Genomic DNA, 18,334 nt, shown 5'->3' on the forward strand with positions numbered 1-18,334 from the left:
TTGGGACATATCAGTAACAGGCTAGTAACCTGTCTCGAGGGAAGAGGAGCTTTCCCACTACAGAAACTTTTCATCATTGTTGTCTTTTTGTCAAGCTGTAGACAAATAGTCATGTGCAGCTGGTGCCTGAGAGGCAATAGTGCATGAGCCTGAGGGCCAATTCACTCCATGCATTTTTAAAACTAATTAATCTCCCATGCTTCTTCCCTCTTTTCTTGGTATTTCCTTTCACTTTGTTTCTCCTGAACTGTCAGCTGGGGTAATGTTTGTAGACAATAGTGTGACTGTGAAACTACAGCACACATCCCTTAAGCAGAGCCTGTCAGGGCTGCCCCCTTCATCCACTGTTGTGAGCTGCCTTAATTGGGCAAGGTCAACCATCTTCTTCTCACTACATTTTCGTAGTCCCTGAGGGGACAAACAGCTCTAATAAGTGATCCAGTGGGTCTAGGGACATTTAACTTGCATTTTTTAGTGTAGTTAGTGCATTATTTGAAAGAATTACTAGTATTTTTGAGAGGGTGGGGAAGATTTTTTTCAATAGTGATAATATTTGGAAAATTTTGTGGTTTGTTTTTTTTTTTTTTTTTTTTAAATACTGAATTAAAAGTTCCTTGGGAGAATTTACTACAGCTGGACAAGTAATGCATTTTTTGTTTATTTATTACTTTTCAATTTACAAAAAAATCCAACAAACCAGCCAAACAAAAAAAATTCAAAACCCAGAAAAACCCACCAAAACTCCAACAACAGCCACACAACAAGCCCACCAAAACCAAACAAAAAAAGAGAGAAAATCTAGACTTATTTACCCATACACCTACTATACAGACATTGTCTAGAATTTGAGGCACATGCTGATCATTAAAATGCAATTAAAATCTAATAACAACACATTGCCAACAGAGTGGGAGTAACTCCTCTCTGGCAAATATAGCTTGTTAAAATGGTACCCTACAGAAAATTCTATAATTCCCAAACTCCTAAATTTCATATCCTCAGATGAAAGCCTTCAACAAGATTGAGGAAGGAAACCTTAAAAAGTGCTTCAGGGGAGTCAGCAGCAAAATTACTGGTCATGTATTGAGTAATGAAAAGACCATAGAAGAAAAAAAGCTAATTGTGTTTCTTCATTGCATAGTGAAAATTGCAAGCATAGTCATCAATCAGTTGCACAAATAAAGAACACAGATTTCTATGTTGAGCAATGTCAGGGACCATGACATTCTCTTTAATGATAACACCCATGGGAATTAGCATTACTAGACAGGAAAGTTTCAAAAGCAGTCTAGTAAAAGTGACAAAGTAGGGAATGCAAAAGTGAAACATCTTTGTGATTCTTCCAGGCAAAGATGTGATGTCTGAAGAGATAAGATGACCCTATGAAATTAACCCAGAATTAGGACAGGAATATAAAGTGTAAGGGACTCTGAACCTGTCTTCTAAGGCTTTTTCTTCTCCCATTATTGAAAAACAAAATTTAAAGTTTATTCAAATTACCTATAGAAAACAAATCATCACAAGGGTATAATAAAGTCTAACAGGCAAATGCAGGACCCCTTCAACTTATGATGTCTAACTCATTCATTTGGTACAGGTGTCTCTCAAAAGGAGGTTTTAAAACATTTTGTGTGTAGATAATGTATAACATACAAAGAAGAGATAAGAAAGTTGTCATCTTGTCTTTTATATGTGACATTTTAAGGGTTTATTGAATTCACCTGCCTGTCCTGTGCAGTAAGAAATTAGTTTCTACTACTGTTACTTAGGCGGCCTGTTTCTGATACCCAGCATCATGCTCCTACTAGGAATTAAAATGAGTGAAGAACAAGTTATGACATGGAATTATGAGAAAAGCAAAACAGAGTAGAGTGTTCTTTAGTCTCCAGATAGATCGCCTAAGTCAACTGTTGGTGAAGTCTAGGATACTAGGATTTGGCTTCCATTACAATAGGAATAGAAGTTTTAAGGGAAAAAAATAACAACAACAACAAAAACCCCCAATCCCAAAACATCTCAATCTCACTTTTGCTACTAGAAGAGGAAGCATATTGGAGTATTGGACAGTTCTACCTTCTCAGCAAGCCTAGCAGTTAGGAGGAGATGATAATTGTTTCCAGCGAACGTGAATGTTCTGCTTGCCATGACCAGCTTCATACATATTGACTTCTACAAACTAATGGAAGGTACTGACTGATTAATAAGTTCTGTTTAGCTTATAGGAGAGTCATGGGTGGAGGCATGACCTGTCCAGCTGTTTTGGTAAACCGTGAGTTACCACTGTTTTGATAAGTACCAGCAAAAAAGTCCTCCTTGATCTCAAGGTAAAAGGAGAAATATCACTTCCACCAACATATTGGCCTCTCCTGGAAAAAAAAAAACCAAAAACTTTCTATGCTAAAGTTTATTTGCAAAGTCAGATTTAAAAAAAATCCCCATATAATAAAGAAGAACCTGGATGTTACTTTATTGTTTATTACATAATAATTTTTAATACAGTATAAATCATGGTCAGGAACAAATCTCACCTGTACTGACAGGTTAACATGATGAAGTAGCATCCATTCATGCCTAGAGAGAGCTGGAGCATCAGAAATCTAAGATCTTGAAGGCTTCCTGTGATTTTGAAGAAACTGGTAAAGGCTAGATCTGTATAAAGAACAGAAATTCTCTGATGTTGTGCACTGAAATGCCAGTGTTGGGTGTCTGGATCCTGGGACTTCATCCACAACCTTAAGATAACCTTGTGACCTTCATCTACATATAGACAGACATCTGTGAACTGCATTCTCAAAATCCACTTAGTAAACAGAGAGCCAGAGGGTGCATGGACCCCTTCAGAACAAAATTTGCTATGTCCTGCATGGAGATATCTGAACCAATTGCCTGTAAACAAGCTAATGAGCATACTGAGAACAGTCCAGCCCAAATATAACAATCTTGTTATCATAGCTAATTTGCCTGGAGAAGTCTACTAATCCTTCTGCATCTGAATGAGGTAATTTAGAGCCTGTCTTGTTATTTCTATGTATAATTTGTGCAATGTTCTAACAAGAGGAGTTCTAACCAGAGAGATACTGCACTTCAGTTGGACTTGTTTTCCCACTAGTAGTGAAGCTGCAGTCCAAAGTTGCAGTTTTACTTCAAATGCAGCTTTCAGATTCTTTTTGCAGATCATGAACAGTAAGAATAGGTTTGTGTTTCCTTCCAATGTGGATTTCTGTGTATGTGCAAAGTATCACAAATAGGAGCTCAGAGCAACTTAAAGAAACTTTATTTCATGTGAGTTTCTCGAATTAATATGAGGACTAAGACAACTGTGTAGGTAATAGAAGAATAGGACAAAAATTTCTGGCCCATGGAGGGAGGAATTGTATTTTAGAAGCTTGCCTGTTTAGCAACACACTGTGCAGACATCCAAGCCATGGATATCTTCCAAGACATGGATGGGAAGGACTGTGAACCCATGGCACTGGTATTGGTCATCTTTGATGAAACATTTCTCAAGCAAAGTACAGTTTTATAACAGCAAAGGGGAGGTAAAAAAGATGCAGCTTACAGTACAGTTTGTAAGATCAGCCTTGCCCTTTAGAAAGAGACATAAAAAAGTTAACATCTGTAGAGATGTTGTATGCTGCAGATAGATTATGTGCCAGTGCTCCCTCCAGACAGCAGCTTCCCTCTGAGGCAGGATGGAGCACACATCTGCCTTCCCCTGTGTGCATCAGAACTCTGCTCATTCTAACAATGGGAATCGTTGTTCTCCATTAAGCTCATACTGAAAGCCTTGAATAAAAGCCTTAAAAAGCTCAGCTGAAAGTATTAATTCTGAGGGAAACATGTAAATCTGGATGAAAACTTCCATTCATTTTTAATCTTGCTATGGTAAACCTTGTAATTAAGATGATTAAATGACTGAATAAAACCCTATATTTACATCCTTTAGAAGACCACAATGAAAAACCATAATCCTGTTTATGGAAAGAAAAGAGTAGAGGCATTTTAAATTGGAAATATCAAACAAAGCTTGTTATTTAAACAGTTGGTAATTAATGTAACTCTTGCTTAGCAAGGACGCCTAAGAGTTAACTGCCTAGGAAACCCCTCTTGGAGAAAAGAAATAATTGGGAATAATCAAATACTGTGTTTATGGAAGAAAAAAAAAAGATAAAGTGTTGTGTTTATGAATGATCAAGTTACCCACATTTAATATATTTCACAAGGGACAAGTTAAGGATTAGCAACAAAAACAGTGCAAGTGGGAAAGCTTCTGGAGTAGGCACATCAAAATGATATAGGATTCCCAAGGAAGCTAGAGGCAGGGTTTTTTATGAGCAATGGTCCAGGAAAAGCAGGAGTCAAGAATCTGTTGGTGGCTGTTTGACATAAAGAATCGGCAGAAAAATCTTTTCATTGAATATATTTTCCTTCACCATTTTGAAGGAGTGGATAATTTCTCCAAAAAACTACCTCAGTTTGTTGCCTTGCTATTTCTCAGCAAAGATGACAATAACTTAAAAAACTCATTTATTAAACTTAAGAGATGATTCTCTCATCTGAATCTGTACTGCAATAGTCAGAATCTATTTCAAGTGCGCTTACCACCCCACATTCCCCCTTATTTTCCCTGTAAAATATTTGGACAACAATCTAATGAAAGTTTATATGAACAAACTATATATATCACAAGTTTGTGTGTGTTTGTATGTTTAATGCATTACCTCTTGATAGTATTTCACAGCATAAATAAACAGAAATCAAGTCTATATGCATATGAAACCACCCTTCTGATTAAAATCTTGTCAAAAGAAATTAGTGTAGTATTTTTCTCAGTCGGTGGTGCCTTGTAAAGACTTTCATTTTTTCCTAAAATTGTATTCTGTAAGAATGGAATGAAGGTACTATTTAATCAAAAATATTTATTTTATCTTCCATTTGAAAACATGTTAATAAAACTATATCTCTCCTAATACAGTGTTCTTTCACTAAGTCATCTTTCTTTTCCCACACTGATAATGCTATTGTCTAAAAGGGCTCAATCTGAAGTTCTTGGGCATGTTCATATGCAGTTATTGACTTCAGAGATTAAGGAATGGGATTCTGTTGAAGGATGAATTGCTTACGAGGTTGTGGAGAATTATTAGGCTTGATATTGTATCATGGATTTATCTCCTGTGATAAGTAAGTGAAAATTATTTCTAAAGGTGCTGATCAATGTGAATAAATCAATATAACAAAGCTTGCAGTGTTCATCCACAAAAAATCCTCTATCATCAAAAACACTCCCATAACTCATGGTCTTGTTAACTTGAGATGTTCACACTGCAAACCTGCTCTGAATAGTCTTTAGCTTAGATATACCCACTATAATATCTTAGTATCCACTTGAAAGTTTATCTCCTGGGTGATTTTAATGTTCAAAATTTCTTAGGGCTATTTAGGAGATAATACCATCTTTGCAAATCAGACACAGAAACTAAAATAGAGTACCCAGAAACTGAATGCTTAAAATAAAATTTTAGACGTTCCTGCACAGAAATCCTTGAAGTACCTCTGCTTGACAATAGACCTTTTTACCTGGAAGTTTCATATTTTTTGCTTAATTTCAGAATTGAATTCACACACTTCCCTCTGAAATTTCAGCTTTTGTCTAGAATTATTTTTTACAAGTGAGTTCTGATGTGGCAGTCAACTTTCATTAATGTCTTTTGCCTTATTGCCAGAGCTTTGTGGAATGATTTATTTTTGAAACATCACCAGGCCTGTGGAGATAGCTCTCCTCTTTATAGGGAGACTCCAGCCATTGTATTAATATCACTTGCAGTCCCACTGCAGTCCCAGAAGAAGCTACTGGCCCCCAGTACTTTGCAAGTAAGGACCTGGAAGCAAAATGCATGTGAGAGAATCATAGAGTCATTTAGGTTGGAAAAGACCTCTAAGGTCATTAAGTCCAAGCATTAAACCAGCACTAGTTCCATGTCCTTAAGAGCCACATCTACACACCTTTTAAATACCTCCAGGGATGGTGACTCCACCACTTCCCTGAGCAGCCTGTTGCAGTGCTTGACAACCCTTTGGATGAAGAACTGCATTATGTAATGAACAAAAGGAAGGGAGGCCAAGTCCCCTTCCCATTGATATGAGCTTGTGTATACATCTGCATATCAGTGCAATTTTTCAACTTTCGTTGATTACTCCACCACACTGCAGAACCTTTCCTGGCTTAGCTATGGTGAAAAAATTATGCCAACAGAAGATAAAAATATTTTTCTGGAAGTAATTTTCCTGCTGGCATCGTCTACTGATACTCAAACAATATAAATAAAACAACTGAATGTTGTTTTTGAGCACCGTAGTTTGCACAGCAGGGGTTTTGATGGCCTGGTGCTGAAAATGAAAGATACGAGTTTTCCACCATCAAAGGCAATGTCTGTGTTACGGTAGAACATTGTGTTAAAATCTGACTAAATAAAATTCAGAAGCATAATTTCAGGAAAAGAATTCTAAATATTTTGATGATATATAAAGATTTATTTTGTGGAATGGCAGCTGTTAAAAGGTGTATGACAATTTCCCTCACTATTGACGTCCATCTATCCTGTCACTCTCAGTTTGTTTAGGGGAATCAAATGCAGCTGCACTGCTGAAACCATCACTCACTTTTTCTGCCTACATCTATTCCCTCTCAGTTTACTTATCACTATCAAGCCTTAACATCATGTACTCAATTTCACCATATAGACTACAGTGTCAAACTCAGAAAGAGATTGTAGAGGCAACTACCAAGAGAATCTGCTCAGAAGAGAGAAAAACGGAGAGATAGCATTGATAACTGTAATACAGTGTTAACAATCCTTGCAGTATAAATAGAAACTGAACACATTTCTCTAACAGAAACTCAGAGAAGACTTTATTTTCTGCAGATTTTCCATCTGCAATGTGACTTTTCTTCAGGCCTAAAATTTGGAGTAGAAAAACTCCCTCAGTACAGGCCTCATTTCCCAGAGAAGAAAAGGTTAGGCAGTACTGCATCTACTGAAAAACAAGATATTCTGTCTAGCATCATGTCTCCAGGTGTTACATGACATGCAAATATAAAGAGGTACATAGTTATCTGCAGACTTTGCAGGAGTGTCAATTTGAAAAGCAAAAAAGTCACCTCTCTGGAATACCTATGCTTTCATGTGGGAATCCACAGGCATTTCATAGATTTTATGGTAATTCTGACTTTTAGCAATGGTGCAGTTTTATGAAACTAAGTTATACAACAAAAGAAAGCAACCAAATCATGTCTCTACTACTGAAAACAAAAGAAAATTTGTATTCAAAGAAGTATCATGACATTGGAATTTGGAGAAACTTCTGAAGGCTTCTAAACTCCAAAAGAAATCTTCTATCGCCTCAAGACAGCATATTCACCATTGATGGCACAGAGACTATTGCTGCATTCAAGTTCTATACCAGGAATTAGACCATCTTTTAACAGACACTCTGCTGCTATTCACTGGCATTTGCAATACATGAGCTTAAATTAGTCCTTTGGTATTCCAAAAACTGTAAGAAAAATGGTGGATATCTCATCTTTGAAGTTCCACAATCAAATGCATATTGTATCTGAAATACTGGGCATCCAATAATGAGGAAACTGTAAAGGAGCAGCATGAATACAGGCTGCAGTCCACTGTACCTGGAGAATGAAGTGGAGGGGAGCACATCAGAACAACTCCTTGACCTTCACGTACAGAGACAGCACTTCTTGTTCGACCACTAAAATTCCCAAGATCTATCAAAAGAACAAAGCATTTTAGTTACACCAAAGATTGTAAATTTTGTGGCTACTTTAACTTATATTTTATTTCCTCTTGTAAAGCTGACTGGTCCTTTTTTCATACCTTAATCTATAATAGGAGGGCCTGAAAAATAGATCTATTTCCATTACAAAAATTCCATGTTGCATCAGCACTTTATTACTTTTTTAGTGCACTTGCATACAGCATCAATGAAAAAGCAGCAGGCAATATATATAAATACACCATTTACAAATACATTCAACAGTGCTTTTATTTCTTTTTACTATATCCTGCTTGATTTTCTCCCTCAGTAGAAAGGATTCATACACAGTGAAAAAGAAGAAATACAACTGGAGGGACCACCTTGGCTAACATCCAGACTGAGGGTGTTGCAGACACCACCTGGGCAACGCACACAGGATATTGTGATGACAGAAAGGAAAATCAACACATTGGTTCTAAACCCAAATCTACTATATAGCACATTTACTCTTTTAAATACTTTGCTTCTGATTTCTCTGGTGCTATAAGCCCAAACCAGTTGTGGGGAAATATATTTTCCATCCAAAAGTTTCCCTCCATCACAGCAATAAGAAACATTTCACTATTAGAACAAAAATTTTTGAATGCAGTTGTAGGGCACTGCTATGATCAGTTCATTGTGATTATTTAAAGCCTCTCAACAAGAAGATCCTATTACTCCATTTACCACACAGAACACTGAATGTGGATTCATATTTGGGGTGGATAGTTACGCCCTAGCATGTGTATATGTAGCAAAGAGACATGGGAGTTCAGTTCTGCCATCAGACTGGTGTCCTCACCCATGTCTCAGAGACAGTGATGGTGTTTAAAGCTTCTGTTCTCTCAGGAGTTTTCTAGAGACATTTCTATGTGATGTGGATCAAGGTGAAGAGAGCAGCAACAAGACCTCTTTGAAAAGGACACAGAAGCTTCAGCAAGCACTAAATGAGGATCAGAATTAGGAATAGATTGGGCCACTGGGAGCTTCTCTCATTGACATTCGATGACCTGTAGCCATACCTCCCAATTTCTGCATACAGCCCAAGGTGCTGAGATGAGCCAGACACCACCAAACAGTTGGAACAGGTGGAGCAGAATTATTCCTATCTTAACTACACTCAGTTGGCACTTCTCTGTCAGATGCTGAAATTCCCTGTCTTGCTCCAGATCAAGTAGACCATAAAACTGAAGTTCAGTGACTTTCAAAAACAATTAATTTCTTTTTCACATTTCTAAAATATGTTTTGGGCACAGACAGAAGTCTAAAATTTAAATGTAACCAAATTTGTGCTGTCTTTGGCCAAAATAAGTAAGTGCCCTCGTTTCAACAATAGGTACCATGTTTGAATAGAGAAAGGGCATGTGGGGTCCAGTATAATTTTTTCAAAATAGGGTTACATTAAAAAATATGAAAAATGTTGCTAGTCAATAAATAATTAGAAATTTTTAAATTATATTTCATTTTAAATAAGCATACCATGGATTATAATATATTCTGGTGTAATTTCTCTTAAAAATGTCTCCTAATGCATGTTACTTGACAGTATATTCTGCAGAAAAGTAATTATTATTTAATTGCCCAGAAAACAGCAGGCTGGTATATCCCTGCATGAAAAGTTTTTTGGATGGGAGAACATCTTGTAATGGGAACATTTCTTAGTTAAGTCCTCAGGTGATTAAATGCCATTTTCCAATTAGTTATAGCAACCTTCAGATACTGTTTTTTACATTTCCTGCTTTGAATGCACAATGTGATGGACAAATATACTTTTTTTTTCACCAAATGAAAAACAAAGATATTCTTTCTTATTTTAAAATAAAAGTACTATGTATGACTCAAGTTTCTGTTTGTTGAAAACAATTATTTTCAAACCAAAGGAAGAAAGTATCAACGAGCTTTGAATTTCAGCTCTTTTTGGCTATCTGTTAGGTCTGAACTGGATTTCTTGTTAGCATACAGTGGAAAAAGGATTAGCAGGTACAAAAGAAGGGATTTAGCTTTTAAACAAATAAATGTTGAAAAGCTTAAAAGGACAGAAAGGTGAAGGATCATGCTTGCAGTTCCCCCACATTAAAGTAATAACCCCCATATGGATAAATCAAATTAAAGGAAAATTTAATTAATTTCTTGTAAATCTCAGCCATTTCATATCTATCCATACTGAAAAAAAAAGACAGCTACTAATAATTTATACAAACCCCTTTCATTTCACTTTAAAACTCTAAAGATGTAGATAATAAAAGAAAGGGTGGACAGAATACAGCTTTAGAGGTGGAAACTGTAACCTCTCATGCAGCAGCACTGGACATTGGTTCAGTGTTCTTGCTGCAGTATAAACATGTAACATTTGTGGCATGTCTGAATGCCCCACACAGAATGAGTCTGTCCTTCATCTTGTTATGATGTATATAGGTGATTGATAAGAAAATTCCTTCTTGTGCTCAATAGGTGTTTATCTTTTGCCCTGAAAGATTAATTTACTCTTACCTCATTGCTAGTGGCAAAGATGATAACGCCTACTATGTTATTTTCAAAGCAGTTCCTGGGGTTTAGCTGCATAAATCCCATACTCTTTAACATAAGAAGCAGCCTTGAACATTTTGAAAAAATGTACTTAAGTGCCAACCACCATGTCTAATGCAACTTACTATTAACAATATATATGCAAGACATAAAAATACATTTAGATGGAGTGCATGTGGCCGGAGTAACAAAATTTCCTTTACTGCTAAGAAATTATTCAATTAAAACATCTTATATAGTGTCACTAGTGTACAACCTGTGACACAGGAGTGGTCTCTGCTGTGAAAGGAAAATAGTAGGGAAATTCCAGACCTCCCGAAGATGCCAGACATTAAATCAAATGGCTTTGGTGCAGTGCTTTCTGGATGTCCCACTCACCCTGCAAGTGTATTTACATTAGCTCAGTGTAGTATTTGATCTTTGAGAGAAGTTATAAACTTGGAAAAACCATTTAAATATCTGATCCAAAGCAGCTACCAGGGAGCGCAGCCGTCTCTGCCTATTTCCATTCTTTGGAAATGAGCTAAAGCATGGACGTCTCTCAGCACACATGCCTATGTATTGACATGCATTGTGGAAGAATGACACTTACCACCACAAGAGTATCAGTTTAAATAGGACTCAACAGAAAAGGAAACACTTCTGCAGAAAGCAAAAGGAGTAAAGGGAAATAAATAAGAAAAATCTCAAGGCAGCTGAAGCAACCGAAAAGCTTTGCAGATCTAGCAACAAAATAAACATCTAAATAAAAGGGGAAATGTTCTGCCATTGACAGAAGGACTAGTGCAAAAGTTGAAGCAGTTTTTCTCACTTAATGGCCTTCCAATTCACCTTCACTGCAGTTTGCATTTTAGGTATGTGCAGAAGGGGTCATTCATTCACTATGTTCATCAGTTTGCTGCAGCTAATGGGGGCAGTAGGGAAGGGGCAGGTTTTTGTGACCCAGACAACAGTCTACAGATAACTGCTATGAAATTAGGACCAAATTAAAGATGAAAAACAGATCTTGTTTTTAGTGTAGGCAATTACTGCTTGGCAACCTAGCATGGAAGCTGTAGAAGGCTCTGTACTTCATTATCAGTGTTTTAAACCAGTCAATTTAGCTTTAAAGTAGAAATTAGATTGGGGCAGAACAATGTCCTCTGCTAGCTCAGTTCTGTAAGTTTGAACTATTTTATATGCAAATTTATTATGGAGTTTAAAATGGACATAATATGATATGTATTAAAATGTTTGAAGACGTATCCTGAAGATACCTAAAGACAGGTATAAAGGAGGCAATATTCTTTCCAATAAGGTAAAAATAGCTCTACACAAGGTAAGATTCTTCTGTCAGGCCAAGGACAAACTTATTTATTGCATTGTCACTAAGAGAGGGTAGCTTTCCTCTCCTTGGATTTGAAAGACAGGACTAAGAAATAGACCTTGAGCTGGAATTGTAGCTCTTTAAAAAAGGTAAGATTTACAGGGGAAAGAATTCCATTAAAACATGTTTTTCAAAATCCCATTATAATCCAAATCAAAAACATGGTTTGACTGTACGCTCTAAACAATGGAAAATATAAATGTTCTGTTTAATAGCCCACAAACACAAGCTATAGAAGAATGAAAGGTGGGTATTGAAAAGATATCACATCTGATTATATAGGGAACTTTTACACTGGATGAATTAAATACAATACTCACAGAATATCCAAATGTCCAAGGAAACGAATAGATTATTTCATATTGACATAGATTTATTTTCTAGTAACCATAACCATACACTTATTTTCTTGTAATAACAGATTAAGTAGACAGAGCTGTATTATTAGAGTCACTCATTTGACCTAAGAGTAACTTTTAATACTGAAATCATTCACTGGAAAAAGTGTGAAAGGAAACTCGGGAAAAAAGATTTCTACTATGACAGAAACATAATCTCACCATTGATAATGGGAAAAGCATGCATCTTGAACCTTCAAAAATCACATTACCATATGACTTTTAGGTGACAAATTTAGGGCAAGATTAAAACACTTTAAAATGTATCATGCTTATTATCATTGCTGCTGTTATTATTTATTACCAGAAAGGTTTTTAATCCTTCATGGATCATCAGACTGACATGACGTGAAAAAGGTCACTTTTTTGTTCTCAAAGAAGTTACTATACAAAAACAGAAAAAGAGAGACCATAGAAAAGCAATGACATAGTTCAAGCCTGCATGACAGCAACCCTCTATCTCTGTACACTTGCAGAGTCATTGAGGAGTTGTAAGGAAAGGGGGTCGATATACAGATGTTTTCTGGGGGTGCCAACAAAAGGTGACAAGGAGCTCAGGAGATTGCTTAAAGACTCCTCCTTGAAAATGTAAAAAAACAGAGAAAGGAAACACAAGATACTTTACTTATATTTAGAATTAACATCTTCCAGAATCTGAAATATAATGTATGCACTATTGATTCATTAGCCCTGTACTAATTCTCATTATGAAATGCAGATAAATAGTCAAATAAAGGAACATTTTTTCTGTCTTTAATGATGTACTTTTTAATATAATTTTTATAAATTATAACAATTTAAAAATACCTGATCTACTGTTAATTGTTCTTTGTCATAGTTGTCTATGTTTAGCTCTTTTATCTTGTTAGTAGAGAACACTTTTTTGTACTTTCTACATTTCCTATCACAGTGAAATCATGAGTCCATAAATGTGGCCAATATATTCTACCATAATACAATTTATTAGAGTAATAATTACCTAACGTAATGTCCTGGTTTTGTCTGCAACAGAGTTAATTTTCTTCTTAGTAGCCAGTCCAGTGCTGTGTTTTGGATTTATGTGAATAATGTTCACAAAACATTGATGTGCTGGTTGTTGCTGAGCAGTGATTATCCAAAATCAAGGCCTTTGCAGTGCTTTGTGATCTGCCAGTGAGGAGGGGCACAAGAAGCTGGGAGGGAGCATAGCCAGGACAGCTGACCTGAACTGGCCAGAGGGATATTCCATACCACAGAGCATCATGCTCCGTGTATAAACTGGGGGGAGTTGGCCGGGAGGCACCGATCGCTGCTGGGGGCAGGCTGGGCATCAGTCAGTGGGTGGTGAACAACTGCATTGAGCATCACTTGCTTCTCCTGGGTTTATTTTTCTCTCTCTTTCTGTTTTCTCCTTTTTAATTACAATTACTACTACTATTGTTAGTATTATAAATATTATTGTTGTTATCCTTATTATTATATTTTACTTTATTTTAATTGTTAAAATACATAATTATTTCCTAAATTAATTTATAGAGTCTTGCATGAAATCTAGTATAATCATTTTTTCTTTTTAATTTCCTTCCCAAATTAGATGATTTATATTTATTCGTTACTAATAATTAGAAAACTTAAACTTTTTGTAAAAGACAAAAAATAGACTATTTCACTATTTACCATGCCATACTTTTTAAAAGGGAATACTACATTTCAATTAAAATATTCACTACTTGTGATCCTACACAGATTTTATATAAATTATGAATTGATATACTTCTTCCACTTTTTCATTTTTTTCTAGCTACTAATTTACACTATAACTTAATCTTTCATGGAAGGGTACCCCAGGAAGATTAAGGAAATACGGGGCTTTGAAGACTTTTTCTTAGTCTTACACCTAGTTTCAATAACATCAATTAATACCATCAGTATAATCAATAAAGCTTAATTCTCCCCAGAGCCTTGAAGACAAAAGGAAATCCTAGGTACCAAAATCTCTCTGAAATGCAGTAGGATTTCTGCATTCATAAATCCTGAAGTACTGGACCAAAGTGAATTAAAAGAAATATTTACGTACAGAATAAAATAAAAAGATTATGTTGAAAACTATAGAGCTGCTACATGATTCAACTTGGCATGTTAATTGCACAATAACTAGGATGTTTGTGGTTACAGTTGTTGATGGTTATGATTAATTAGTTACAATCATTCTGTGTCTGTCAGGTTTCATCTCTCCTCACAAGAATTATTTCAGCATGCTTCTCAGCTGTCTTCCATGTCTGCATACTGAAATTTCCAGGAAAAACACAGAACCAAGTGGAAATATTATAGTTAAGCATTTTTCACCTTTTGATTCTGTCATTTAGAAGCAACAACTAAAACCAAACAAATAAGCAACCAATCTTAAGCAACAAATGAAAGATTTTCAATTACAGATGCCAACATTTGAAGACCAAAGTGGGGCAATAAATTGTGCTACTTCCAGAGCTTCTGAGAAAATAGATTTTTTCACTTGAGAAATATATGCATTTTTTTTTGCAAACACATTGTTTTACATAATGTTATCTGCATCTGTACACATTTGTGTTTGCAACCTTTCCCACAGAACTTCCTGGCACTGAGCGGTATAATAACCTGTATAAATCCTGTATACATGATACCGATAATCCTACTTTCTTAATTTTCTTTTCCTTTCTACTTATAAGTCCTCCTTCCCCTTTTGTTGATTGCTCTTTTAGTCACTTTTAAAAATTAAATTAATTCCAAACATTCAAGAAAATATTGCAAATAACCTTTCGTTTTGTTGTGAGTTTCTTCAACTGGGTGTGACTTTTCCTTCTTTTAATTAGTGACTAAAGATCATAGCCAGTTAGGATTTTGGGAGATTAAACACAGAATTACTATCACAGTATAGTTTCTTATCATATGGTGTGATATGAAATGGGAAGTGACTAATCTCCATACAGTTTATTGGAAAATCCCTGTGTTGGTGGTGTGGTTCACAGGAGGCTGTAACAGTTAACGCACAGAAAAAACCCTTTTCTTACCCGCTGGGTGAACAAGCTGTTAAGGATAACTTGTTCTGTATTTCATTGAGCAAACTCATAGTAGAAAGTATACTGAAACATTTCTTATATGTATTTAATACTTTTTGTTCATGGATTCTAGTCCTAAAATAACATATTGGCTTCACTTCCACATATTCAGAAATATATTGAAAACCTTTAGTCTCAAATATTCTTTTTCTTACATCTCTTAAGTTCCAAATCTGACCTTCTCAAAGCTGGAATTCATTGGAAGCAAAGGTATAAAAGAGTTAAGAAATTAAACTCTTCTCATGAGGGGAAGGTGGCAAAGGAAGTAAGCTTTCAAAAGTTCAGAAGTGATGGCATTAAGCTCATCTAAATTAAAAATTTTACAGCTTCCAGAGTGTCTGCATTTGAGACTATCTGCTGGAGTGATACAAAGGATCTGCAGGAAATAAAAGAAAAGCCTGATCTCCCAGGGTCCCTCTTATGAAGATAACATCGAAGATGTTTGATAATGTTTCAGTGGTTATTCTTTTTTTTTTCCTGACTCCTTCATATTTTGCATAAGTGGAACTTTTGTTTCAGAATGTCATTATATTCGTGAACTAGGACAAATATCTGAGAACCACTCTTCAGATCTAAGGTTCTGGTAATGGCACAATTGTTCAGGTTTCACTAACAGCTGCAGGCTTGTAGACACCATTTCCATGAGATATGACATATCAAATTCTGACTCCACTCTAGACAGGTCATTTTGCTGTGCTGACTTTTCACTAGACTAATGTGTATAAATGCCTCCATACTTCACTTTTGCTCTGTCATAAAGAAAAGAAGAAGGTCATAATCTCCCAGAAATTATTTATTTCATCTTCTCTAAGAGTTGCAGTGCCCAGCATGACCTACAAGTCAATTGTGACAAGATAACTGAGTGTTTGGACACATCCAAGGAGTAAATCTGGAAGACCGTGGTCTTAGCTGAATAGTTCAACTGGAAATGAAGGCCTTACAAACATAGAGTGTTGCCTAGGTAGCAGCTTGTTGTTACATATGATGCTAGGTAATGATTTTGATAAGGCAGTTTGTATTATATCATGTTATTCTGCTTAATATCAAGGTGATATTAGTCACTGCAAATCACAGTTTAGGATATGAGCATGTAATTGAACAAGTAAGAATCATCAAAGATAAATAAATTGTCAGTAGTCAGCTGAGCAACTATAAATTACCATCTATGTACTTTGATCTTTTCAATTGGTAATCTGGAACACATCAATTAATAGCCCTGTGAAGGTGGTCTGAACATTCCTTTAATGATCTAACACGTTGCAAATGAATGACACAGTATTTATTCATTTTTTTTATCAGAAAAGTTAAACCTTCTTAGAAGGTTTCATAATTTCATGAAGTCTTGGTTAAAGCAGTTTCAAATGCTTTCTAAAAGGCATTTGCTTCTCCCATCTCTCTTTGTATTCTAATGCTATTTCCCTATGTAATTATTTTCTAATTCTGCACATATTAGTGTCAGAGATGTTGCACAGTATGAAGCATTTCTCCTCTCCTCTCCTCTCCTCTCCTCTCCTCTCCTCTCCTCTCCTCTCCTCTCCTCTCCTCTCCTCTCCTCTCCTCTCCTCTCCTCTCCTCTCCTCTCCTCTCCTCTCCTCTCCTCTCCTCTCCTCTCCTCTCCTCTCCTCTCCTCTCCTCTCCTCTCCTCTCCTCTCCTCTCCTCTCCTCTCCTCTCCTCTCCTCTCCTCTCCTCTCCTCTCCTCTCCTCTGCAGTATTATGCAGACTGCCATGTAGTGACAAGGTTGCACAAAGATTTAATCACAGTCTTTGCTTTAGGAGTATACATCAGGCAGCAATCCCTCAGCAGTTCATCTGATCTTTTAAACTCCTTTGCCATTTGTCACAATTATATATTATCACCCACCGATCAATAGAAATAAAAGTAAAATATGTTTCCTGAGCTATGTCGGTTAGGTGCTCCACAATATGGATTGATTTCTTTAAGCAATCTAATAATTGCTTCTAATTTTTACTGACCTTCCTAGGGCAAAGCAAGTTGCTGCCAAGTATGTCCCAGCTGTAACTTTTTTTAATGACTTTTGATACTGAAACTAAATGCAAGCAAAGCTGTGAAGGCTGCTGGTTTGGAAGTTATGGGTAATCTGGTGGTATTACTAATGCAGTAGGGAAGAATAGCAGGACAGCTTCTCATACAGACTGCTGACAATGCAATGTACAAGAGAGTATCAAATGCTAGACCATGCTGTCCAACCCTGCAGCCATTCCATAGTAACATACAGTCCTTTAAAAACCCCCCAAACTCCTGGACAGATATTCCAGAGAAGCCAACTGACCTTGCAAACAGGACAGGTTTGGGCATCCTACCAAGGAACCATACTTCCTCCTACACTAATAATAATAAATTACACAGCATTTGTAAGACTTAAAGCTATGATTGACCATAGTCACAGTCTTATATTTAGACAAAGCTTTGCTACACGGAAGTACTGGTCTCCATGGTACAGGCATTGAATAGTGTGGGTAAAATTAACCACTGAGAGGTTAAAAAAAAAAAAAAAAATCAGGCTGGAGAAGATTTTAGCCCTGAATACATTAATTTTCCATGGAACAGGAAAACTTCTGTTAGAGTAATCAGAACTGTAGTATTAGCCTAGTAGGAAGGTACCATCAAGGAGATATAACAGGTATTCAGAGAGAGTCAGACATAAAAGATGATATGGAGGGAAATTGTTAAAAGGGTCTAGCCATTTTAAATAGATGATGTGTTTTTGTAGAACAGAGTTAATACATAATATGTTTTTACCAGCAACAGAAGAATCCAAGCCTCTGTACTGAATAGACTGTATAAAGGAAGCAAAAATTCAATTCAGGAAAACAGAAGAGGCAATGTGTTTAAAAAAATACTGTCTGGATTTTATACTGAAGTAGACCAAATAATTAGAGACTGTGAAATTAAGACTATAAAGGTGAATCTCCAGATTTAATATTATGAACTTATGTAAAGAATTAATTGGATAGTAATGAATATCAAAAGGAAAATCAGGGAAACAAAATCCAGGGATTAAGTATTTACAGATCAAGAGTTTTTGCAGCAGTGTTGGCAGATGATCATTGGATAGCTCAGAACAAATAGATCTGTAACCTCAGATGTGCTGAAAGAATTGTTCCTGAACATGGTATTAATTTACAAAGGACCTCA

The 18,334-nt window shown here is 36.0% G+C and overlaps 1 protein-coding gene across 1 annotated transcript in view; it reads right to left on the reverse strand.

Annotated features, from left to right (window-relative positions):
* The window catches only part of CNTN5 (contactin 5), a 238,480-nt gene that overhangs the window by 177,108 nt on the left and 43,038 nt on the right, over positions 1 to 18,334 (reverse strand). Inside the window, exon 5 of the mRNA XM_069027648.1 lies at positions 7,688 to 7,783. Within this exon, the coding sequence (XP_068883749.1) occupies positions 7,688 to 7,783 (96 nt within the window). The remainder of the gene's footprint in view (positions 1 to 7,687; positions 7,784 to 18,334) is intronic.

This window comes from Aphelocoma coerulescens, chromosome 1, assembly GCF_041296385.1.
Source record: "Aphelocoma coerulescens isolate FSJ_1873_10779 chromosome 1, UR_Acoe_1.0, whole genome shotgun sequence".
NCBI lineage: Eukaryota > Metazoa > Chordata > Aves > Passeriformes > Corvidae > Aphelocoma > Aphelocoma coerulescens.